Source organism: Oncorhynchus mykiss, chromosome 2 (assembly GCF_013265735.2).
Source record: "Oncorhynchus mykiss isolate Arlee chromosome 2, USDA_OmykA_1.1, whole genome shotgun sequence".
Taxonomy (NCBI): Eukaryota; Metazoa; Chordata; class Actinopteri; order Salmoniformes; family Salmonidae; genus Oncorhynchus; species Oncorhynchus mykiss.
The window spans coordinates 69,141,015-69,166,692 of record NC_048566.1 but is presented as its reverse complement, the minus strand read 5'-3'; the positions used below and the strand labels follow the sequence as shown (position 1 = coordinate 69,166,692).

At 42.6% G+C, this 25,678-nt stretch overlaps 1 protein-coding gene across 2 annotated transcripts; it reads left to right on the top strand.

The window, feature by feature from the left end:
* The first annotated feature begins 29 nt into the window (after positions 1 to 29).
* Positions 30 to 25,545, top strand: rspry1 (ring finger and SPRY domain containing 1). 2 transcript variants are annotated; one of them, XM_021569929.2, is made up of 15 exons: positions 30 to 317; positions 5,673 to 6,113; positions 6,812 to 6,864; positions 14,257 to 14,369; positions 21,295 to 21,421; positions 22,294 to 22,352; positions 22,479 to 22,545; positions 22,645 to 22,776; positions 22,858 to 22,973; positions 23,151 to 23,294; positions 23,373 to 23,484; positions 23,643 to 23,745; positions 23,896 to 24,048; positions 24,177 to 24,281; positions 24,394 to 25,545. In XM_021569929.2, the coding sequence occupies exons 2-15, from the start codon at positions 5,755 to 5,757 to the stop codon at positions 24,488 to 24,490; spliced, it is 1,740 nt and encodes a 579-aa protein (XP_021425604.1). In that variant the 5' UTR covers positions 30 to 317; positions 5,673 to 5,754; the 3' UTR covers positions 24,491 to 25,545. The 2 variants fall into 2 exon arrangements, with proteins under 2 accessions (XP_021425604.1, XP_021425597.1); XM_021569922.2 differs by lacking the exon at positions 30 to 317 and adding an exon at positions 4,410 to 5,075.
* Positions 25,546 to 25,678: the final 133 nt, after the last annotated feature.

Below are 25,678 nucleotides of genomic sequence, written 5' to 3'. Positions count from 1 at the left end.
AATAACTATGCGTGTATACTGAGCTACATCTGAATGGCTCTGGTTGAATTCTCGCACATACTTTATTTAAACATTTTCGGCTAACTGTATAACAATCTAATTTGCAACTGCAGATTAGAAAACCTAAATTATAAATCTATAATTTACTGGTTGTAGAACGATTCTGGATGATTGAGAAAACTTCCATAGACATCACTCCATCCAAATACCGCCATATTTTTGAATTCAGTTTAGATATTCGGATTCGGTCTCTTCAACGGAAAGTTTTATGATGATTAGAGTGATACATCAAGAATAAGATGACGATAGAGAGCAAGGTAAACCGTTTATTTAATCAACTCGGTTTCAAAAAGTGACTTTATGTTGGTTTCAATGGGTGAATATTACGCGTTTGCAGCTAAGGGACCGTCTTAAAAGTGCAATCAGCAGAAACTGGTGTTTTCAGAAAGCCTACGTTTTTTATTTCAAATTAGAAATCTAGAGATCTTAAACCAAATGTGTTTGTTCCCCAGGACAATTACATTTGGATATTTATGTATATTTTTTTGGAGCGATGGGTAACGATGCTTCGTGGGTGACTGTTGTTGATGTGTGCAGAGGGTCCCTGGTTCGCGTCCGGGTATGGACGAGGGGACGGTCTAAAGTTACACTGTTACACTCTAACTTCACTATCATTGCCCTCACTTAATGAAGAGAGAAACTGTGCCTTGACTTCCAGGCAGGTCACCCGTGATACAAGTCAGTATTTGACTTCCATCCATGTCGAAATGTGACGTTTGAGAAACATGGATGAATGTCTAATTCTGATGTGAGACTTTGAGAGCTTGTAGCAGGCAGACTTTTCTGTCTCACTTATCAAGTTCCCCTTCAGAGACTGGTTACCTGCCTGCCGAGGGCAAGTGTCAAGCAGATTCTGCCACAGTACACATCTGCTCTCAATTCCGCAGCCCAGGAGTTCATGACTGAGAGATATAAACAAAAGTTGCCCATTCCCTACCTATGCACATTTTTATTTGATTTATTTATTTAACCTTTATTTAACTAGGCAAGTTAGTTAAGAATACATTCTTATTTACAGGCCAAGGACTCCTGGCCTGTGGAATTACGAGCAGGTGTGTCTTCAATAGGATCTGCTTGACACTTGGCCTCGGCAGGCAGGTAACCAGTCTCTGAAGGGGCACTTGAACAGTGAGACAGAAAAATCTGCCTGCTACAAATTAATACACAACACTCCTGAATGTACACTACCAGTCCAAAGTTTTAGAACACCTACTCATTCAAGGGGTTTTCTTTATTTGACAATTTTCTACATTGTAGAACAGTAGTGAAGACGTCAAAACTATGAAATAACACATATGGAATCATGTAGTAACCAAAAAAAGTGTTAAACAAATCAAAATATATTTGAGATTTGAGATTCTTCAAAGTAGCCACCCTTTGTCTTGATGGCAGCTTTGCACACGCTTGGCATTCTCTCAACCAGCTTCACCTGGAATGCTTTTCCAACAGTCTTGAAGGAGTTTCCACATATGCTGAGCCCTTGTTGTCTGCTTTTCCTTCACTCTGCGGTCCAACTCATCCCAAACCATCTCAATTTGGTTAAGGTCGGGGTATTGTGGAGGCCAGGTCATCTGATGCAGCACTCCATCACTCTCATTCTTGGTAAAATAGCCTTTATGCAGCCTGGAGGTGTGTTTGGTCATTGTCCTGTTGAAAAACAAATGATAGTCCCACTAAGCCCAAACCAGATGGGATGCTGTGTCGCTGCAGAATGCTGTGGTAGCCATGCTGGTTAAGTGTGCCTTGAATTCTAAATAAATCACAGACAGTGTCACCAGCAAAGCACCCCCACACCATAACACCTTCTCCTCCATGCTTTATTGTGGGAGCCACACATGCAGAGATCATCTGTTCACCCACACCGCGTCTCACAAAGACACAGCGGTTGGAACCAAAAATCTCCAATTTGGACTTCAGACCAAAGGACACATTTTCACCGGTCTAATGTCCATTGTTCGAGTTTCTTGGCCCAAGCAAGTATCTTCTTCTTATTGGTGTCCTTTAGTAGTGGTTTCTTTGCAGCAATTTGACCATGACTGCCTGATTCACAGTCTCCTCTGAACAGTTGATGTTGAGATGTGTCTGTTACTTGAACTCTGTGAAGCATTTATTTGGGCTGCAATTTCTGAGGCTGGTAACTCTAATGAACTTATCCTCTGCAGCAGAGGTAACTGGGTCTTTCATCCCTGTGGTGGTCCTCATGAAAGCCAGTGTCATCATGGCGTTTGATTGTTTTTGCAACTTCATTTGAAACTTTCAAAGTTCTTGAAATGTTGTGTATTGACTGACCTTCATGTCTTAAAGTAATGATGGACTTTCGTTTATCTTTGCTTATTTGAGCTGTTTTTGCCATAATATGGACTTGGTCTTTTAACAAATAGGGATATCTTCTGTATACCACTCCTACTTTGTCACAACACAACTGATTGGCTCAAACGCATTTAGAAGGAATAAATTCCACAAATGAACTTTTAAGAAGGCACACCTGTTAATTGAAATACATTCCAGCTGCATTAAGTATTGCAGTGCATCTCCTCCTCACGGACTGCACCAGATTTGCCAGTTCTTGCTGTGAGATGTTACCCCACTCTTCCATCAAGGCACCTGCAAGTTTCCAGACATTTCTGGGGGGAATGGCCCTAGCCCTCACCCTCCGATCCAACAGGTCCCAGACGTGCTCAATGGGATTGAGATCCGGGCTCTTCACTGGCCATGGCAGAACACTGGCATTCCTGTCTTGCAGGAAATCACGCACAGAACGAGCAGTATGGCTGGTGGCATTGTCATGCTGGAGGGTCATGTCAGGATGAGCCTGCAGGAAGGGTATCACATGAGGGAGGAGGATGTTTTCCCTGTAGCGCACAGCATTGAGACTGCCTGCAATGACAAAAAGCTTAGTCCGATGATGCTGTGACACACCACCCCAGAGCATGACGGACCCTCCACCTCCAAATCGATCCCGCTTCCGAGTACAGGCCTCGGTGTAACACTCATTCCTTTGACGATAAACGCGAATCCGACCATCACCCCTGATGAAACAAAACTGCGACTCTTCAGTGAAGAGCACTTTCTGCCAGTCCTGTCTGTTCAAGCGATGGTGTGTTTGTGCCCTTAGGCGACGTTGTTGCCGGTGATGTCTGGTGAGGACCTGCCTTACAACAGGCGTACAAGCCCTCAGTCCAGCCTCTCTCAGCCTATTGCGGACAGTCTGAGTACTGATGGAGGGATTGTGCGTTCCTGGTGTAACTCGGGCAGTTGTTGTTGCCATCCTGTACCTGTCCCGCAGGTGTGATGTTCGGATGTACCGATCCTGTGCAGGTGTTGTTACACGTGGTCTGCCACTGCGAGGACGTTCAGCTGTCCGTCCTGTCTCCCTGTAGCGCTGTCTTATGCGTCTCACAGTATGGGCATTGCAATTTATTGCCCTGGCCACATCTGCAGTCCTCATGCCTCCTTGCAGCATGCCTAAGGCACATTCACACAAATGAGCAGGGACCCTGGGCATCTTTCTTTTCGTGTATTTCAGGGTCAGTAGAAAGGCCTCTTAGTGTCTTAAGTGTTCATAACTGTGACCTTAATTGCCTACCATCTGTAAGCTGTTAGTGTCTTAACGACCGTTCCACAGGTGCATGTTCATTAATTGTTTATGGTTCATTGAACAAGCATGGGAAACCGTGTTTAAACCCTTTACAATGAAGACCTGTGAAGTTATTTGGATTTTAAAAAAAAAATCTATTAAAGACAGGGTCCTGAAAAAGGGACTCTTCTTTTTTTGCTGAGTTTAGTTTTGATGTCTTCGCTATTATTCTACAATGTAGAAAATAGTAAAGAATAAAGAAAACCCCTTGAATGAGTAGGTGTTCTAAAACTTTTGACCAGTAGTGTACATATTATCATGAATTTCACTTGTGATTTAAACTTGAATGTGTTGTTATTGTGTATGTATTGTAATATCCATGTATTTCAGTGTCTTCGCCTGCAATGTAGGTTATCAGTAACAACTTGAATTTGAATGTGCCAGAGATCTACATTTGCTCCAGGGGTGTCATACTACTATGCCTGATCCTAAAACAACACATCTCACTGCACCTATCTGGTGTTTTTTTTTTTCAGACAAGTGTGGTGTGTTCCTTGACCTCTATTATCAAAGCAAGTAACTTTTTCAAAATTCTCTCCATTTGATTTTTACAAATATTTATCCTGGTTATTCATTCACGTAGTCCTACATATCTTATAATAATCAATAGCTTCCAGTCAAAATTACATATACATCTAAAACCACTTGACCTCCCTCCATTGTACACCCATTATAATTGCAATTTTTAATTTCACAGATTTTATATGAATATTTTCTGTGATGGGTCTAATTTTCAATAGCTCACTCTCCATATGAGCTGCAGATCTACAGCCAATTGCGGTGGTTTCTTATCTTATCAAATGGACATCTTTTTTTTTCAAAATTCCTCCCTGTTGATTTTCTACAAATATGTATTATATTACAGCTGTGGTTATTCATTTACGTACAGATCAAATGTTCAATAGCTTCCAGTCCAAATTACATATACATCTAAAATCACTTGGGGTTAGGTCTCTGAACTCCCTCGTCCATAGTACCAAAGACACTCGTTAAGAAACAAAAAAATTAACTAAAGTTGTTTAGAAACTCGTGCTGCCGTATCAAGCTACTCCGGTCCTGGTGACAGCTGATCAGATGGGGGATAGCCGACACTACGGAACTAGCTATCCGTACAGCCGTCAACGAAATCAGACAAAGGGGTGTGAGGAAGTAAATGTTTTACACGATTGAATCAAGAAGGAGTGGATTAAATATGAATGTTAACTAGCTTGTTAGCTTATTTTGTTGATAGCTACCGTGTTATCTAGCAAGGTAGGCTACACGTTAGCTAGCGAGCCTAACGTAAACGCTTTTTCCCTAAAGCTTTTGAGGCCTGTTCATCTCCTGACAGTTTATTTTATAGTTCTTTAACCGAGGACACAACTAGCTCATTTGCGAGGTAAGTAACTTGCGAGCCATTTTTCGTTGCTGTACTAGGACCAACAAGCATCTCATGAGCCAACATTGGCAGCGTAGCCTAGACCTATTTCTAGGTATCGTGTGGGAAATGGCTGTGAACTATTTATGTTAACCTGTTGATGCCAGATAGTAAGCTAACGTTAGTGTTATAATTTGGTAATCTAATTATAGCTAGCTAGTTTAATAAAAATTCTCAGTCATATATAGTTAACTAACTACAGTACAGTACAGGTAACTCATTAGCAATTTTAACTGGCTGTTACAGCCAGTCAATTTATCCTTGGTGTAAATTGGTCATAGTTAGTTAGCTTGCTAGTCAGCTACATTTCCCTGAAATATAACTGCCAAACAGCCGTCTATAATGTTAGCTGGAGTTGCTGATTAACATTACTAGCTAACGTTAGCTACATAAGTTCATTTCGCAGAGTAATTTGTTTTTCTTCAACATGTAGCTAGCTATTCTTTCTATACATGTTATTTTACACAGGTTAGAGTTTGGGAAGTGCACGTGGACTTCCACCCGATAGAATGGTTTTTGCTCACTGTAGCACTGCTGATATGTGCTACTCCCTCCTAGCTATCTGCCATCCGCAGCAGCAGGATGACTGACGTACCCATCCGAATCATCATGAGACGCCTCCACCAGGGCTCCAAATGATATGATAGTAGCTAGCTGGATTGCATTCTGTGCCAGCAGGAGCCTTGTGCAGGTTCTGCTGCTCTCATTGGAGCAGTTATCACTAGGGTTTTGGGAAAGCCTTGAGACATCCGGGACTATGGGAAACAGCTGCGTTTGTAGAGAAGAAAGTGACGTGGAGGATGGATCCGCAACTCGCAGGCAACTCAGGCGAGTTGATCACCCCGCTGCCGATCCCCCTGAGGCACGAAGCAGTCGGCCCCGGGACCCTGTCAGACCCCCACGGCGTGGCCGGGGACCCCATGAACCCCGCCGGAAGAAACAAAACGTGGATGGGTTGGTGCTGGACACACTAGCTGTGATCAGGACTCTAGTTGACAAGTAAGTGTTTGAAATGTAGTCTAATTCCCAACCAAGCTAGTGGACATGACATGCATAATAAACTTTGCTTCCCTTCACAGGTCGTGTTGTTATTTGTCTGGACTGTAGTACAGTTTGTTCAGATTGTGCAGGCTCTTTGTTGGCACTTCAGACATTCACAGCACACACCTCCGGGGTCTTAAGATGTTTGAGGGATGTGTAAACTCTCACTCGGGATAGATTACATCTTGGTACAAGCTTGTTGGCCATTGAGGTGTTATCCTCCAGACAGCCTCCTCTGCTCCCTCAGAACCCTGTCAATAGTGTTTAGGCTGACCGAATGCTTCCTCAGAGCCATAGAGGTCAGGGTCTGATTTTACGCTCTAATGATGAAGGACTTGAACCTGTGAGCAGAGACAGATTCTTCTCTGGGAATATCCTCCAGGAGGAGTTCCCAAGGGAGCATTAGGTCTGCTGTCATTGGTCAGATTTATAGACAGGATGAGGGAGGCCAATGTGCCAGCCTCTCTATCAGACAAAACAACATTCTCAACAGTTACAGCCATCCATCGCACTGTTCCGCTCTGCCTCTAGCTTGTCATCTGAATTTCATAACTACTTAGAGCAAGAGACTTAACAATGCACCCACACATTACATGTGATGATTATTGAGCGTCACTGTCACAAGATTCTCTGTTCACAATCACTTTTTTTTTTAGCGACCAAGAGCCCCCCTACTCCATGATCACGCTGCATGAGATGGCAGAAACGGGTAAGACAAATGTCCTTATATGGTACTGTACATGAGCATTGATGTAATGCATGGATTTCATAAGTTTCCCAAGAAAGATTATTCATTTTCTTCAGTATCAGATAGAACAATAAGAGGAGCTCTGTCCTTTGTGGCTGTCTCCTGAGTCAAATTAAGTAAATAGTGTGTCCTCTTCGTAGCTGTAACCTCTGGATATCGATAGAGTGGATCATAAGGTTTCCCAGGCTTTGCCAGTCATTACCCTCTGTTAAAGGCTCTTCTAGCCTACACAATGATACTAATGCAGGCTTCCCATCCAGTCTCTAAGGCAATAATGAAATGCCTTTGTGCCTGCCTATTAGTCATGACAATCTCACCTGATCCCACAGCAAGATTGTGTTCATTTTACATTGAGACTTGCTTGTAAAGTTTTACTATTCCCTATTAATGCTACTTGGTTTTGAGAACCAGACCCATAGTGCCAGAGCATGGTGCTAGTTCTTGTGGACAGTCAGTGGCAGGTCTGAGCCTCTCTTTAGCTGGTTTCAGAGGTGGATCTAGTGGGGCCTAACAGTCTTAACATCTGTATCCAGCCCGCCAGCTTGTCTCTCCTCTCGTTGCCCAGTCCCACTAGGATTTTGTGACTTTTTTGTGATTTCAGCGGCCCAAAATGCTTGATTTAGTGGCATCTTTTCAGAAATTCCGAGCTACATACATTTTTTTTCATGTTAATTTCAAATAAAGCAATAAAAAGTAATGTGCTCAGTTTTAGGACGATTTTTAAGCAGAATACATAATACCCCCAAAAATTGAAGCATTTAAAGTGCTCAATTTGGTTTATTTTCAACATTAAAAAAATGCATTCCCCCATAATCTGTAGGTACTAAAAAAGATTCAACTAGGACAAAAGAAACACCTGGGGTCCAAGCTGCATTTAAGACATTATATCTCAAGGTCAACTTGAGACAAAGTGCTCTTTTGTGCTGTTTCTTTTTTTGAAGAAACGCAGTTCTTTTTCTGAACATAACGAGAGGTGAAAAATAACAATTGCACCAATTAATTAGATAAAATATATATCCGTGTGTCATTCATAATCCACTCACACACACCTCTCGTCTCCATCAGGCTTGGGGCATGCTATAAACACGAGATGAACCTCCCATTCCCACCCACACTCTCTCTCAAAGAACAAATGGATTAAAAGCTGATCAATCACTTTCAATTTGAGGATCAATATTTATTTTGCATAAGTTGTCTTCAAAATACTTGATTGTGGTTATTTATTTGTTTTTCCTGAAAAGGTCGTAAGGGAGATAAAGAACAGAAAACGTAAAAATAGAGTATTGTGGTTGATATGTACTTTTAAAACAGTATTACCGTTTCTAAAAAATTCCAGGAAGATTGTGCTTTCGTGATCCGTATTAAGTTTTACAGAGTTTAAAACGGCAAATCTGACAAATTGCACTCAGTGCTTTGAGCAGAGCTCCCCATAGACATCCTGGGGAGAGCCGAATGCCAACCACCCTACTAAAGCCAAGGTTAGCGGAGTAAAAGTTTGAGTAAAATGCCACTCACCTTGATTCTTTCAGCGCTTGCCACAGTCTTTCCTGCTACCACTTCAGTCATGGTGATCTGCCGCTGCTGTGGGAACTGTTCTCACATTCTCATATGCTTTGCTGATTCGAAGTGACTGTTGATTGTCAACTTTCTCTTGTGTTCCAGCACAACGTTACAAGGTGTGCAAAACAATTTCCCACCACTTTCATGTAAAACATTTGGAAATTGTTTTGCACTTTAGCTGTTATTTTTTGATGGCAAATGATTGATTTCTGTTCATTGTTGATGGCTGACAGGCACAGTACAATCAGCCATCTTCGCACGTAAAAACACTGACAGGCCGTTGGGGAAAAACTTTGTTGACGTGTGGTGGGATTGGGCCATTTTCCATGGTAATTGGTCAAAACTACGAACCCGCTTTAATGCGCTAAAAGGGCGGAGATTGGTCAAAATTGTGAGCTTTTTTTTTGTGAGAATTTTGCAATTGCAGAATCCTGGGGGGACTTGTTGCCACAGCTGTGTACTGTTTGAGGTGTTGAGTCACTGCTACTGGGAAGGGTAGACTGGAGTTATTCCTGGGCCTGTTATCGGGAAAAGGAGTGGGATTTTTCTAATGTTACACACTGATGTTTTGGGTATCTGTAAAAGGGTAATTCCCCGTTAACGGAATTGCGCTGAGACACCGATTTTTTTTTCACTTTAAAATGTATGCCAAACAAAGTTGAACAAACCATCCAACTACACTACATGGCCAAAAGTATGTGGACACTTTACATTAGTGGATTCGGTTATTTCAGCCACACCCGTTGCTGACAGGTGTATAAATTGAGGACTCAGTGACTTTCAACGTGGCACCGTCATAGGATGCCACCTTTCCAACATGTCAATTCGTCACATTTCTGCCCTGCTAGAGCTGCTCCGGTCAACAGTAAGTGCTGTTATTGTGAAGTGGAAACGTCTAGGAGCAACAATGGCTCAGCCGCAAAGTGGTAGACAAGCTCATAGAACTTGAGTGCTGAAGCGTGTAATGTGTAAAAATCATCTGTCCTCGGTTGCAACACTCACTACCGAGTTCAAAACTGCTTTTGGAAGCAACGTCAGCACAAGAACTGTTAGTCAGCAACTTCATGAAATGGGTTTCCATAGCAGAGCAGCGGCACACAAGCCTAAGATCGACATGCGCAATGCCAAGCGTCAGCTGGAGTGGTGTAAAGCTTGCCGGCTTTGGACTCTGGAGCAGTGAAAACGCGTTCTCTGGAGTGATGAATCACGCTTCACCATCTGGCAGTCCAAAGCACGAATCTGGGTTTGGCTGATGCCAGGAGAACACTACCTTCCCCAATGCATAGTGCCAACTGTAAAGTTTGTTGGAGGAGAAATAATGATCTGGGGCTGTTTTTCATGGTTCGGGCTAGGCCCCTTAGTTCCAGTGAAGGGAAATCTTAACGCTACAGCATACAATGAATGACATTCTAGATGATTCTGTGTATCCAACTTTGTGCCAACAGTTTGGGGTAAGCCCTTTTTCAGCATGACAATGCCCCTGTGCATAAAGTGAGGGCAAAACAGAAATGGTTTGTCAAGGTCAGTGTAGAAGAACTTAACTGGCCTGCACAGAGCCCTGACCTCAACCCCATCGAACACCTTTGGGATGAATTGGAATGCCGACTACAAGCCATCAGTGCCAATAATGCTCTTGTGGCTGAATGGAAGCATGTCCCCGCAGCAATGTTCCAACATCTAGTGGAAAGCCTTCCCAGAAGAGTAGAGGCTGTTTTGCAGCAAAGGGGGGACCAACTCCATGTTAATGCCCATGATTTTGGAATGAGATGTTTGATGAGCAGGTGTCCACATACATTTAACAAATTACACTGAACATTTTACAAAAACATTTGTTAACAGAATTTCTGTAAAATCTCCCTCAGCTTTTTTATGTACCGCGTTTACCAAAGACTCTTTTAAATATTTGCTCCGAATTAAGATTCAAAGATGTCTGCAGAAGGAATGGGGTGTCAGCTATGAAATGACACCTTGACTTATTCAACTACTGAATGTCATTCTCTTCATGACGATATAGCCTGAATAGTAGGGCCCTATAAAATCTGCGTCGCTGTGAACGTGGACAGAATCATGTAATCTAGACATTTTTAAAATGGAATTCCACAATATTTTTTTTAATTATTGAACTTAGTAGGAAATCAATTAAATATATTGAATTTATTAAAACATTTATTAATATGCCTAAAATGATCATAAGCCATGAACAAAATGCATCAGTGATTCCTATTTTCCTTCAACTTTCTGAAGAGGAAATGCGGTAATGCCCCTGTCTTTGTGGGCACATTTCTCTACCACTTTGTGTAGTCGTTAGCGATAAGTCTTCTGGTAGATGGAAAGGCTTTCTCGAAAACCCTCTCAATTAAATGTTAACTGCAAAGTAGCCTGATATCATGATTATTTGCATCAATAAGTATCTTGCTGGTGGGCAGTTGAATTAGGGTATCAACACCCCAACAACAAAATTCCAGACCTTGTGGTCTCCTGATGGGGTGTAAGCATTGTTGCGGACTTAGAACATCCAGTTTTTGTTTTACTATTACAGTATGATTTTGAGAGCAAAAAAATGGAGAAGAAACTAAACCTGGGAAAAGTCCAGGAGAAAGCATAATTAGGATAAAAAATAAACTGATGTAGTAGTACAGGGATATGCAACTGATGGCCTGCGGCCCCCCTTTTTGTAGACCGCGTCTACATTTTTGTATTTTATGAACTGTCGGGCTCAACTTACTGTTGAGCGTTAGAATAGTAGAATGCACAATGTGCAATTTTGAAATGTTGTGCATCATCAGTTTCTCTCTCTGTCCGTCACTAACCATATTTACATCCACAGCGTTTATGCAAGTGCAGTCATACTGTATAAAAAAATCACGACAGCTGTGATAGAAACACAGTTTCGGTACAATTTGATAAATGCCAAAAGATAATTTGTTTGTTTGACATGGTGGGATCCAACATCATTTCGCTTGGGGACCCCAAAAGGCTAGAGCCAGCTCTGACTACATGCATGGGTATGAATGTGGGTACACAGACCAACGAGCAACCGCGGCCCCCTGACGAGCAACTGCGGTCCCCCACCCTATCAAAGTTGCCCATCCCTTTTTATAGGGCTCTAGAATAGGTACACAAAAGTAAGAAGGATATTGCATACTTCTATTCCTCACACTGGCTATTATTTTAATGAGCTCCGCCCTCCAAAAAACACCTCATTTGGTTGGTTAGGACCAAACCTGAACCAATTATAGAGGTCTGTTTCACAAGTTTGGACATCAAAGTACAGCACAGTAGAGCTCAGTATAGTACAATACAGTACATTATACTGTACTCATACAGTACACTGTACTCATACAGTACATTATACTGTACTCATACAGTGTAGTGTTGTCACGATACCAGAATTGACTTCGATACCAGGTTTAGTATCATGATACTCAATGCCAGAATTATACCACGGCAAAAAAAGAAAGCATATTTATATAAGAAATATAAACGCAACATGTGAATTGTTGGTCCCATGTTTCACAAGCTGAAATAAAAGAACCCAGAAATGTTCCATATGCACAAAAAGCTTATTTCTGTAACATTTTGTGTATACATTTTTTACATCCCTGTTAAGTGAGCATTTTTTCTTTGCTAAGGTAATCCATCCACCTGAAAGGTGTGGCATATCAAGAAGCTGATTAAACAGCATGATCATTACACAGGTGCACCTTGCGCTGGGGACAATAAAAGTGGCACTCTAAAATATGGAGTTTTGTCACGCAACACAATGCCACAAATGTCTCAGGTTTTGAGGGAGCGTGCAATTGGCATGCTGACTGCAGGAATGTCCACCAGAGCTGTTGCCAGATAATTTAATGTTCTCTGCCATAAATCGGTTTTAGAGCATTTGGCAGTACCTCCAACCGGCCTCACAACTACAGACCACGTATAACCACACCAGCGCAGGACCTCCACATCTGGCGTCTTCACCTATGGGATCGTCTGAGACCAGCCACCCGGACAGGTGATGAAACTGGGTTTGCACAAACAATTTCTGCACAAACTGTCAGACACCATCTCAGGGAAGCTAATCTGCGTGCTCATCATCCTCACCAGGGTCTTGACCTGACTGCAGTTCGGCTTTGTACCCGACTTCAGTGGGCAAATGCTCACCTTCAATGGCCACTGGCACACTGGAGAAGTGTGTTCTTAAGGCCTCCTGAGTGGCGCAGCTTTTTAAGGCACTACAGTCTCAGGTCTGATCCCAGGCTGTTTCACAGCCGACCAGGAGACCCATTTGGCCCAGCATCGTCCGGGTTAGAGGAGGGTTTGGCCAGCCGGGATTTCCTTGTCACATCACACACTAGCGATCCCTTGTGGCGGGCAGGTTGCCTGCAAGCTGACTCCGGCCGCCAGCTGGACGGCGTTTCCTCCGACACATTTGTTGCGTCTGGCTTCCGGGTTAAGAGAGCAGTGTGGCTGGGCAGGGTTGTGTTTCAGAGGTAGCATGGCTCTCGACCTTCCCCTCCCAAGTCAACAGAGTGCTCCATGGTGGCAGTGGCGTTATGGCATGGGCAGGCATAGGATACAGACAACGAACACAATTGCATTTTATCGATGGCAATTTGGATGCACAGAGTTACCGTGACGAGATCTTGAGACCCATTGTCGTGCCATTCATCCGCCGCCATCGCCTCATGTTTCAGCATGATGAGGCACAGACCCATGATGCAAGGATCTGTACACAATTCCTGGAAGCTAAAAATGTGTCTGCATACTCACCAGACATGTAACCCATTGACCCTCTTTGGGATGCTCTGGATCAACGTGTACGACAGCGTGCTCCAGTTCCCGCCAATATCCAGCAACTTCGCACAACCATTGAAGTGGAGTGCGACAATATTCTACAGGCCACAATCAACAGCCTGATCAACTCTATGCGAAGGAGATGTGTTGTGCTGCATGAGGCACATGGTGGTCACACCAGATACTGACTGGTTTTCTGATCCACGCCCCTACTTATTTTTTTTAAGGTACAGTATCTGTGACCAACAGATGCATATCTGTATTCCCAGTCATGTGAAATGCATAGATTAAGGCCTAATGAATGTATTTCAATTGACTGATTTCCTTACATGAACTAACTCAGTAAAATCTTAGAAATTGTTGCATGTTGAATTTGTTTTTGTTAAGTGTAGTTTGCAGGGGTCTTCACTTCAATATTGTGTTTTAAGGTATTAGAAATACATCAAGACTTAATCTGGTCGATGATTTCTAAGAGCCCTTTTCTATCTTTTTGACCAGAAATCAACGCCTTTGCTTCTTCCTCATTTTTAGGATGTAAAATGAATATGTATATGGATTCATTTCTCAATATTGATGCTTAGCTTTCATTTGACACTCAATTTCATATACTCCTATGAGCTGTTGTTGTTCATGGGTCCTTTTACATGGAAATGTCCAAAATACATCCATCTGCCTTGTGCTGCTGTTGCCACAGAAGTTCAAATTGAGTTACATAGTTTAACACAGGTAAAGTTTAGAAATTATTCAATTATATTGAATTAAGGGTGGCTAGGGGGAAGAGAAGCCAAAATAATACCTCACTTTCCACCAAATTCAACAGTAATTGAGTTTCAGTTTCTGGCCAGTTGAGTGATGCACAATACGCCTCAAAGCAGACGTGCTTAGACACTAAACCTCAGACCGCACATATCTGCATCTAGTGTGACAACTACAAATAGGCTGTTAATTAACCAGTTTTGCTATCCCCTGCTAACCTCCACCTTTTCCCCCTACCCCCTGTGCCACCCTAAGATGACGGCTGGTTGGAGGTGGTCCAGTCTCTGATCCGGGTCATACCGCTGGACGACCCACTGGGACCAGCTGTGATTACCCTGCTGCTTGACGAGTGCCCACTGCCCACCAAAGTGAGTATTAGTTACCATCTGGGTCTCGTCTGTGTAATGCCTCCAAGATCCATCTTCCTTGCCTAATGCCTACACAAAACTCAAATTCAAAGCTCAACTTCCTAAAGCATGGCCATCCACTCTTAGACACTCATTGATAGCAGCTGATTACAACACACCAAGCTCATGTTCCAGTAGGGATGGGGGTGGGGGATTGATAGTTATTTAAAAAATAACTAGGCTTGAGGAGTGATGTTGCCACTACGGTGCATCTGTAAGATGGTTGGAGACAAGGTTTCCTGTTCAGGGTACTTATTAACTAACTAAAAATTACAGTACAGGGACATGGGAGCACATGGGGGTAGGATGTAGATTTGATGGCTTGTAAGGCCAGTAGGTAAGTTTGTGATACAAGTTATGATATGAGGTTATAAAATGGAGATATTAACACATGTTAACATACAATCATGACTGACAAGTGCAAAAGGATAAGAAATTGAAAAGTATCAAACAAACTGAGGATGTACAGTGCCTTTGGAAAGTATTCAGACCCCTTTACCGTTTCCACATTTTGTAAGGTTACAGCCTTATTCTAAAATGGATTAAATAGTCCCCCCCTCATCAATCTACACACAATATCCCATAACGACAAAGCAAAAACAGTTTTTAAATACATTTTTGCTAATTTATAAAAATGAAATAAAAAGTATTCTTACCCTTATCTCAGTGCTTTGTTGAAGCATCTTTTGGCAGTTAGTATCTCCATTTCATAACATCCTTGAGTCTTCTTTGGTATAACGCTACAAGCTTGGTACACCTCTATCTGGGGAGTTTCTCCCATTTTTCTCTGCAGATCCTCTCAAGCTCTGTCAGGTTGGATGGGTAGCGTTGCTGCACAGCAATTTTCAGGTCTCTCCTGAGATGTTTGATCGGGATCAAGTCCGGGCTCTGGTTGGGCCACTCAAGGACATTCAGAGACTTGTCCCGAAGCCACTCCTGCGTTGTCTTGGCTGTGTGCTTAGGGTTGTTCGGACTGGAGCAGGTTTTCATCAAGGATCTTTCTGTACTTTACTCCGTTTATCTTTCCCTCGATCCTGACTAGTCTCACAGTCCCTGCAGCTAAAAAACATCCCCACAGCATGATGCTGCCACCATCATGCTTCTCCGTTGGATGGTACCAGGTTTCCTCCAGACGTGACGCTTGGCATTCAGGCCAAAGAGTTTAACTTTTGTTTCATCAGACCAGAGTATCTTGTTTCTCATGGTCAGAGTCCTTTAGATGCTTTTTTGGTCAACTCCAAGTGGGCTGTCGTGCCTTTTACTGAGCAGTGGCTTGAGTTTGGCCACTCTACCATAAAGGCCTGATTGGTAGAGTGCTGCAGAGATGGTTGTCCTTCTGCAAGGTTCTCCCATCTCAATAGAGGAACTCTGGAGCTCTATCAGAGTGACCATCGGGTTGTTGGTCACCTCACTGACCAAGGCCCTTCTCCCCTGATTCTGTCTCAGTTCTACAGACAATTCCACCGAACTCATGACTTGGTTTTTGATATAAGCCTGTTTTCGCATTGTCATTATGGGGTATTGTGTGTAGATTGCTGATATTTTTTTATTTAATCCATTTTAGATTGAGACTGTAATGTAACAATGTGGAAAAAGTCAAGGGTCTGAATACTTTCTGAAGGACCTGTATATACGAAGGTGTGTGGACACCCCTTCAATGAGTGGATTGGATATTTCAGCCATACCCGTTGCTGACAGGTGTATAAAATCGAGCACACAGCCATGCAATCTTCATTGACAAACATTGGCGGTAGAATGGCCTTAAGAGTTCAGTGACTTTCAACGTGCCACCGTCATAGGATGGCACTTTTCCAACAAGTCAGTTTGTCAAATTTCTTCCCTGCTAGAGCTACCCCGGTCAACTGTAAATGCTGTTATTTTGAAGTGGTAGGCCACACAAGCTCACAAAACAAGACCGCCGAGTGCTGAAGCACGTTAAAATCGTATCTCGGTTCCAACACTCACTACTGACTTCCAAACTGCTTCTGGAAGCAACGTCAGCACAAGGACTCCTCATCGGGAGCTTCATGAAATGGGTTTCAATGGCCGAGAAGCCGCACACAAGCCTAAGATCACCATGCGCAGTGCCAAGCGTCACCCCTAGTGGTGTAATGCTTGCCGCCATTGGGCTCTGGAGCAGTGGAAATGCATTCACTGGAGTGATGAATCACACTCCCCCATGTGGCAGACCGACAGACAAATCTGGGTTTGGCAGATGCCAGGAGAACACTACCTGCCCCAATGCATAGTGCCAACTGTGAAGTTTGGTGGAGGAGGAATAATGGTCTGGGGCTGTTTTTTCATGGTTTGGGCTTGGCCCCTTAGTCCCAGTGAAGGGAAATCTTAACGCTACAGCCTATATTGACATTCTAGATTCTGTGCTTCCAACTGTTTCGCAGCAGTTTGGGGAAGGCCCTTTCCTGTTTTAGCAGGACAATGCCCCTGTGCGCAAAGCGAGGTCCATACAGACATTTTTTGTTGAGATCGGTGTGGAAGAACTTGACTGGCCTACACAGAGCCCTGACCTCACGTTTTTGGGATAAATTGGAACGCTGACTGCGAGCCAGGCCTAATCGCCCAACCTCACTAATGCTCTTGAGGCTTAATGGCAGAAAGTTCACGCAGCAATGTTCTAACCTCTAGTGGAAAGCTTTCCCAGAAGAGTGGAGGCTGTTATAGCAGCAAAGGGGACCAACTCCATATTAATGCCCATGATTTTGGAATGAGATGTTCGGCGAGCAGGTGTCCACATACTTTTGGTCATGTAGTGTTTCTTACATGCTGAAGTGACATGTAATTTTACTGAAGTGACAAGTAATTTGGCAGCATTATATAAACTTCAACTAAAAATTCTTATTTATACATGTTCTTAGATAAAATAATAAAATATTTTCCTTGTTTCATTTCATTATCCTAAACAAATTGTACATATATTTCAATTCCAAAAGGAAACTATAAAATAACACATATGGAATTATGTAGTGACCAAAAAAGGGTTAAACAAATCAAATGATATTTTATTTTTGAGATTCTTCAAAGTAGCCACCCTTTGCTTCATGAGTTAGTCACCTGGAATGCATTTCAATTAACCGGTGTACCTTACTTTGTGCAATTTCTTTCTTTCCTTAATGCATTTGAGCCAATCAGTTGTTATGACAAGGTAGGTGTGGTATACAGAAGATGGCTCTATTTGGTAAAATATCATGTCCATATTATAGCAAGAACAGCTCAAATAAGCAAAGAGAAATGACAGTCCATCATTACTTTAAGACATGAAGGGCAGTCAATCTGGAAAATTTCAAGAACTTTGAACGTTTCTTCAAGCACTATTATGAAACTGGCTCTCATGAGGCCCGCCACAGGAAAGGAAGACCCAGAGTTACCTCTGCTATAGAGGGTAAGGTCATTAGAGTTAACTGAACTTCAGATTGCAGCCTAACTGCTTCACAGAGTTAAAGTAACAGACACATCTCAACCAGAGGTCGACTGATTATGGTTTTCTGATACTGATAATTGGAGGACCAAAAAAAGCCGATACCGATTAATCAGATTTTTTTTGTTATATATATATATTTTTTTTATATATATAATTATTTTTTTATATATATATTTATTTTAGACCAAATTGATTTTATTGACGTATTATATTAAGTTAAAATAAACATTCAGTATTGTTGAAACTCATTATTCCATATATGTGTATATATACTGTCATTATTCCATATATACAGTGCCTTGCGAAAGTATTCGGCCCCCTTGAACTTTGCGACCTTTTGCCACATTTCAGGCTTCAAACATAAAGATATAAAACTGTATTTTTTTGTGAAGAATCAACAACAAGTGGGACACAATCATGAAGTGGAACGACATTTATTGGATATTTCAAACTTTTTTGACAAATCAAAAACTGAAAAATTGTGCGTGCAAAATTATTCAGCCCCTTTACTTTCAGTGCAGCAAACTCTCTCCAGAAGTTCAGTGAGGATCTCTGAATGATTCAATGTTGACCTAAATGACTAATGATGATAAATACAATCCACCTGTGTGTAATCAAGTCTCCGTATAAATGCACCTGCACTGTGATAGTCTCAGAGGTCCGTCAAAAGCGCAGAGAGCATCATGAAGAACAAGGAACACACCAGGCAGGTCCGAGATACTGTTGTGAAGAAGTTTAAAGCCGGATTTGGATACAAAAAGATTTCCCAAGCTTTAAACATCCCAAGGAGCACTGTGCAAGCGATAATATTGAAATGGAAGGAGTATCAGACCACTGCAAATCTACCAAGACCTGGCCGTCCCTCTAAACTTTCAGCTCATACAAGGAGAAGACTGATCAGAGATGCAGCCAAGAGGCCCATGGTCACTCTGGATGAACTGCAGAGATCTACAGCTGAAGTGGGAGACTCTGTCCATAGGACAACAATCAGTCGTATATTGCACAAATCTGGCCTTTATGGAAGAGTGGCAAGAAGAAAGCCATTTCTTAAAGATATCCATAAAAAGTGTCGTTTAAAGTTTGCCACAAGCCACCTGGGAGACACCAAACGTGGAAGAAGGTGCTCTGGTCAGATGAAACCAAAATTGAACTTTTTGGCAACAATGCAAAACGTTATGTTTGGCGTAAAAGCAACACAGCTGAACACACCATCCCCACTGTCAAACATGGTGGTGGCAGCATCATGGTTTGGGCCTGCTTTTCTTCAGCAGGGACAGGGAAGATGGTTAAAATTGATGGGAAGATCGATGGAGCCAAATACAGGACCATTCTGGAAGAAAACCTGATGGAGTCTGCAAAAGACCTGAGACTGGGACGGAGATTTGTCTTCCAACAAGACACTGATCCAAAACATAAAGCAAAATCTACAATGGAATGGTTAAAAAATAAACATATCCAGGTGTTAGAATGGCCAAGTCAAAGTCCAGACCTGAATCCAATCGAGAATCTGTGGAAAGAACTGAAAACTGCTGTTCACAAATGCTCTCCATCCAACCTCACTGAGCTCAAGCTGTTTTGCAAGGAGGAATGGGAAAAAAAATTCAGTCTCTCGATGTGCAAAACTGATAGACATACCCCAAGCGACTTACAGCTGTAATCGCAGCAAAAGGTGGCACTACAAAGTATTAACTTAAGGGGGCTGAATAATTTTGCACGCCCAATTTTTCAGTTTTTGATTTTTAAAAAAAGTTTGAAATATCCAATAAATGTTGTTCCACCTCATGATTGTGTCCCACTTGTTGTTGATTCTTCACAAAAAATACCGTTTTATATCTTTATGTTTGAAGCCTGAAATGTGGCAAAAGGTCGCAAAGTTCAAGGGGGCCGAATACTTTCGCAAGGCACTGTATGTAATAAAAATAATAAATTAATTAAAATTGAAAGGCTGAAATGTCTTGACACAATACATATTCAACCCTTTTGTTATGGCAAGCATGAATAAGTTCAGGGGTAAAATATTTCGTAACAAGTCACGTAATATGTTACATGGACTCGCTCTGTGTGCAATAATAGTGTTTAACATGATTTTTGAATGACAACCATGTCTCTGTCCCCCACACATACAGATAATTGTAAGGTCCCTCAGTTGAGCAGTGAACACTGATTCAACCACAGAGGCCAGGGAGAATATCCAATGCCTTGCAAAGACAGGCACCTAATGGTAGATGATAAATACAAAAATCAGACATTGAATATCCCTTTTGATCTTGGTGCAGTTATTAATTATATTTTGGATGGTGTACCAATACACCCAGTCACTACAAAGATAGTCGTCCTTACTAACTCAGTTGCCAGAGAGGAAGGAAAAAGCTCAAGGAGTTCACCACAAGGCCAATGGTGACTTTAAAACAGTTAGAGTTGATAGCTGTGACCGGAGAACACTGCGGATGGATCAACAACATTGTAGTTACTCCACAATACTAACCTAATTGACAGAGTAAAAAGAACAAAGCCTGTACAGAATAAAAATATTCCAAAACATGCATCCTGTTTCTGCAGTAATACTGCAAAAAAATGCAAAAAAATGTGGCAAAGCAATGGACTTTTTGTCCTGTCTACAAAATGTTATGTTTGGGGCAAATCCAATACAACGTAACTGAGTACCACTCTACATATTTTCAAACAGTGGTGGCTGCATCATGTTTATGGGTATGCTTGTAATTGTTAAGGACTACAGAGTTTTTACGGATAAAAAAAAAAAGAAACGGAATGGAGCTAAGCACAGGCAAAATCCTAGAGAAAAGCCTGGTTCAGTCTGCTTTCCACCAGACACTGGGAGGTGAATTCACCTTTCAGCAAGACGACATTTGCAAACAAATCTACACTAAAGTTACTTTCCAAGAAGACGGTGAAAGTTCCTGAGAGGCCGAGTTACAGTTGACTTAAATCTACTTCTACAATTATGGCAAGACCTGAAAATGGTTGCCTAGCAATGACCAAAAACTCATTTGACAGAGCTTGAATCATTATTTTAAAGAATAATGGGGAAATGCTGCACAGGTGTAAAAAAGCTCTTAGACTTACCCAGAAAGCCTCACAGTTGTAATCACTGCCAAAGGAACATCTACAAAATGTTGACTCGAAGGTGATTACTTATGTAAAATAGATTTTCTGTATTTCATTTTCAATACATTTTGCAAACCTTTCTAAAAACATGTTTTCACTTTGTCATTAAAGGGTATTGTGTGTAGATGGGTGAGGAAAAAAAGAATACACTTTGAATTCAGCCTGTAACGCAACAAAACGTAGAATAAATCAAGGGGTATGAATACTTTCTGAAGGAACTGTATTATGAAAGAAAAGACTATATGAAGTTTCAATAGATTTCAAGAGACATTGTTTTCCTTCGTTGGGCTTTCAAAACAGTGCTTGTTTCCCCTCCTTTGTCAGGATGCTCTACAGAAGTTGTCTGAGATGCTGAGCTTGAGTGCCACTGTGGCCCGCCAGGATGCCATCATCCCTTCTAAGCACCGCAACACTACTGCTGTACTGGGCTGCCTGGCTGAGAAACTGGCTGGTAAGTGTGGATGCAACCTGATCTCCTTCATTCTCTTACACACACACACACACACACACACACACACACACACGTTTGTTTTACTATCCATGTAGGGACAATTGATTCCCATTCAAAATCCTATTTTTCTTAACCTAACCTTACCTAACCCTAATTGTAACTCTAAACCTAACCCTTAAGCCTAAAAAAATATTTTTCCTTGTGGGGACTGGCGGAATGTCCCCACTTCTCCAAATGTTCCTTGTTTTACTAAACTTGATGACTTCTGGTCCCCACAAGAATGGTAAAACCAAACCCCACACACACTTTATCTTACATACACACACACACACACACTCTTGAACTCACATAATCAACAGTGAAAAATGAAAATGCTCTCAAGTGCCACAGGTTATTTGACCCTAGTTGACGAACCAGTATTTGGCATACCAAATGGTCCTGCAGAGTTGTATGCTTGTCATGACACGGCCAAAATGCTCTGCCTTTGCTCTGACAGTTCTGCTGAGCCTGCAGCACTGGGCTGGGGAGAGGGTGGCCAGGGTGAGACAACTCAGTCTGTCTGACATACCCAACAGGGATTGCCTCTACTATTCAATGTCTGTTTGTTTACACCCCAAACTTTGAATTACACATCGTCTTTCTCTGGAAGCGTTGTGTTACTATTTTTCTTTGTATTATTATTTATTAGCTCTGTATTGTTGGGAAGGGCTCGTAAGCAAGCATTTGACAGTAAAGTCTACACCCATTGTATTCGGCGCTTGTGAAACATATATTATATATAATTTTTGTTGGGGGTGCAATCCTGTCCCTTTACTGTGGCCCTTAGTGTTGTTCATTCACCTAACGCCCACTCCACATGTCTCATGTCTCAGGTCCAGCCAGCATTGGACTCCTGAGCCCTGGAACTCTGGGGTACCTGCTGGAGAGCCTGGTGAGACCACAACAAACATGTAGAACCACACAAATCCTGTTGCTCTGTCAATAGTCATATACTTGGGTTACATGTCATTTTTCTGTAGAATGAGGCTGAGACCTTTATCTGAACATCTCTTCCCAGAGTTCTGAGGCCCATCCTACTGTAATGCTCTTTGCCCTCATAGCCTTGGAGAAGTTCTCACAGACCAGTAAGTTTGTCCCCGTATCCTGCACACCCTTCTGAAGGTTGCTATGCTATCCCATTGGCCACAAAACGGACTAGTAACTGTTATATTTCCCTGTTGCAGGTGAGAACAAGCTAACAGTGTCTGAGTCGTGTATAAGTGAACGACTGGGGGTTCTGGAATCGTGGGCTGACCACACAGACTACCTGAAGCGCCAGGTCGGCTTCTGTTCCCAATGGAGCCTAGATAACCTCTGTGAGTAGTAGGGTACATCATGTTATGGAGGACAGTTCTCATCTACTGACTGTTAATATTCTCTCTATCCTTTCTCCTCAGTCCTGAAAGATGGCCGTCAGTTCACCTACGAGAAGGTGAACTTGAGCAACATCAACGCCATGCTGAACAGCAACGACGTCAGCGAGTATCTCAAGATCTCTCCCAGTGGACTGGAGGTGAGGGGGCCTCTCTCTGTAACACGCCTGACAGAGCAGTGTGACTAGAATGATCCCTGTTGCGCACACAATAAATTATTATACTTAGTTTGTTATGCTAAATGCCAGTATCACACTGATCAGTATCATCCTGTTCCATAGAGATAATGGATCTGCCCTTTTCTCCACTCTCCCAAGGCGCGCTGCGACGCGTCCTCCTTTGAGAGTGTCCGCTGTACCTTCTGTGTGGACTCAGGCGTGTGGTACTATGAGGTCACAGTGGTCACCTCCGGGGTCATGCAGATTGGCTGGGCCACCAAGGACAGCAAGTTCCTTAACCATGTACGTGCTTACATGCTGTACACAGCAAGCAGTGTTTATTTCTGCTAGAGACTGAATGCCGTAATGTGTGTGTTTCAGGAGGGTTATGGGATAGGAGATGATGAATACTCGTGTGCATATGATGGCTGCAGGCAGCTAATCTGGTACAACGCTCGCAGTAAACCACACTCCCACCCCTGCTGGAAAGAGGGTAAGTGCATCCCAAACTCCATACAGTTTCATGTTGTAGCTCAGAGGCAGGCTGTAATGGCGAGATGTCTGTCAACACCTCGGCTTACACACATTTGTTACCAAACCACTGTCCCTTACAAGCATATGCTTAAGCCTTACACTTTCTTTGATCTGTAGGAGATGCCATAGGTTTCCTACTGGACCTCAGTAAGAAGCAGATGCTTTTCTACCTGAATGGACATCAGCTCCCCTCAGAGAAGCAGGTGTTTTCCTCTGCAACGTGAGTGTACACACCCTGCTCCTGCTTGCTCTATTTTCTGGCCATAATCCAAAGTGCACCCCACACAAGTATTGACATACTGTACATTTCAGTAACTCACTGCCACGTCCAATATCCTCATTGGTCTTCCTACTTCCTTTCTTTTTCCAGGTCTGGCTTCTTTGCAGCAGCAAGTTTCATGTCCTACCAACAATGTGAGTTTAACTTTGGGGCGAAGCCCTTCCGCCATCCCCCGTCTGTCAAGTTCAGCACCTTCAATGACTTTGCCTCACTGGCGTCTGATGAGAAGATTATCCTTCCCAGGTAAGTCTGAGCTAATGTAGCCTTGGGCAAAATGGTTAGGCTTTAAATGATCACTCTAGTTGAACAGGACATCTGCACATTATGTGAACTCCCATGTACCATTTAGTGACTGCTTGTGTGTTCCTCAGACACCGGCGCCTGGCCCTGCTCAAGCAGGTGAGCATCAGAGACAACTGTTGCACCCTCTGCTGTGACCAGATGGCCGATACAGAGCTGAGACCCTGCGGACACAGGTACAACAACTTCCCTCTCTGTTTCACCCCTTGTACCTGTATTGAGTATCTAGCCATTTGCCTGTGTGTTACGGCTCCTTATGTGGTCTCTGTGTGTGTTTTGTATCCTTAGTGGGATGTGTATGGAGTGTGCCTTACAGCTGGAGACGTGCCCGTTGTGTCGCCAGGACATCCTGACCCGTGTCAGACTCATCTCACATGTGTCCTGACACATCACCTTCAAACCAGGACATGAACGCTCCTCCCCTCCTATCACCTTTATCCCAGTAATCAACCCGACCAATAGGACTGTGAGGCTGTGCCAGGGTTCCTGATCGGACCCTGGGCCTAATGTGAGGAGGGAGTGATGGGACCTGACAGAGCTCCAGGAGAGATACAGTGTGGGGGATAGTGTAGGGAGAATAGGACAAGGAGGGGTAACCCTTTCTTCTGCTGCACTCCATGGCTTGTTCTCTCTGTGAGGAGATGGGGCCCCACACCCCGTCTGGGAGCAAAAAAAGTGCTTGTAGAGTGAGGGGGCAGTGGGAGGAAGACAATTAGAGACATTACCAGGCAGCAGCATTTCCAGAATCACCCCATCAATCTTAATGTCATAAACTCAGTGTCTGCACATGGATCTGCCTAATGTTCCCTCTCTTAGGCTCTGGTCAATATGTCCTGTGTATCTCTGCTCAGAGGTTTTACATGTATCTGTGATTCTCTTGTTTTATTCTGACTAAACGTAAAGGCACAACAATGAAGAGACAGCCTTGGTTGGTTCAGTTGGCTGAGACAATGATGTTAAGGCCCTGCTCGATCATACAATATTAACTGAGCACAGATTTGTCCCTCTCTCCTCTACTTGAAGCATTTCTGGGTTGAGTAACCATGCTGTTATAAATGAGATTGAACATTTTATGAAATAACTGTTACACAAAATATTATTATCTACAATTCAAACAAAATGTAATGAAATTGGGGTTATTGAAATCACAGCTAATCACATTTTAATTATAGGGTTATATGAAGTGGTTGTGGAAAATCTGAAGGTACTACATCTCAATCAATACGAATGACTACATTTGGCCACAGTGTGTATATATGGAGGACCAGTTGTCTCCAGTCCACTCCTGACAATGATTTAGTCATGGAAGAAATTAAGAGTTAAACGTTCAATTGTATCTGTCTTTAATGGAGTAGCCCCAGGGGTTACAAAGATGTGATTTACTGAATAATCATTGTTTTCTGGGTTATGATAATTGTAATAAATGTATTGTGTTGCATAGTTGCTTGTCAAAGATGCCAATTTTATTGACAAGATTTAGCAGGCTAGCTACATCACTACTAAACGCATCAGCCAGAATGTATGATGTGTATGCCACGCCGCATTATCATGGGACGAAAATAAATGTAGTCCA

Excerpts from the sequence above, each read along its gene's own strand:
- rspry1 (XM_021569929.2), top strand. The coding sequence starts at position 5,755 with ATGATAGTAGCTAGCTGGATTGCATTCTGTGCCAGCAGGAGCCTTGTG. Across the intron at positions 22,546-22,644 it reads GGAGAAGTTCTCACAGACCA|GTGAGAACAAGCTAACAGTG; the intron begins GTAAGTTTGTCC and ends TCCCTGTTGCAG. Across the intron at positions 23,746-23,895 it reads CAGGTGTTTTCCTCTGCAAC|GTCTGGCTTCTTTGCAGCAG; the intron begins GTGAGTGTACAC and ends TTCTTTTTCCAG.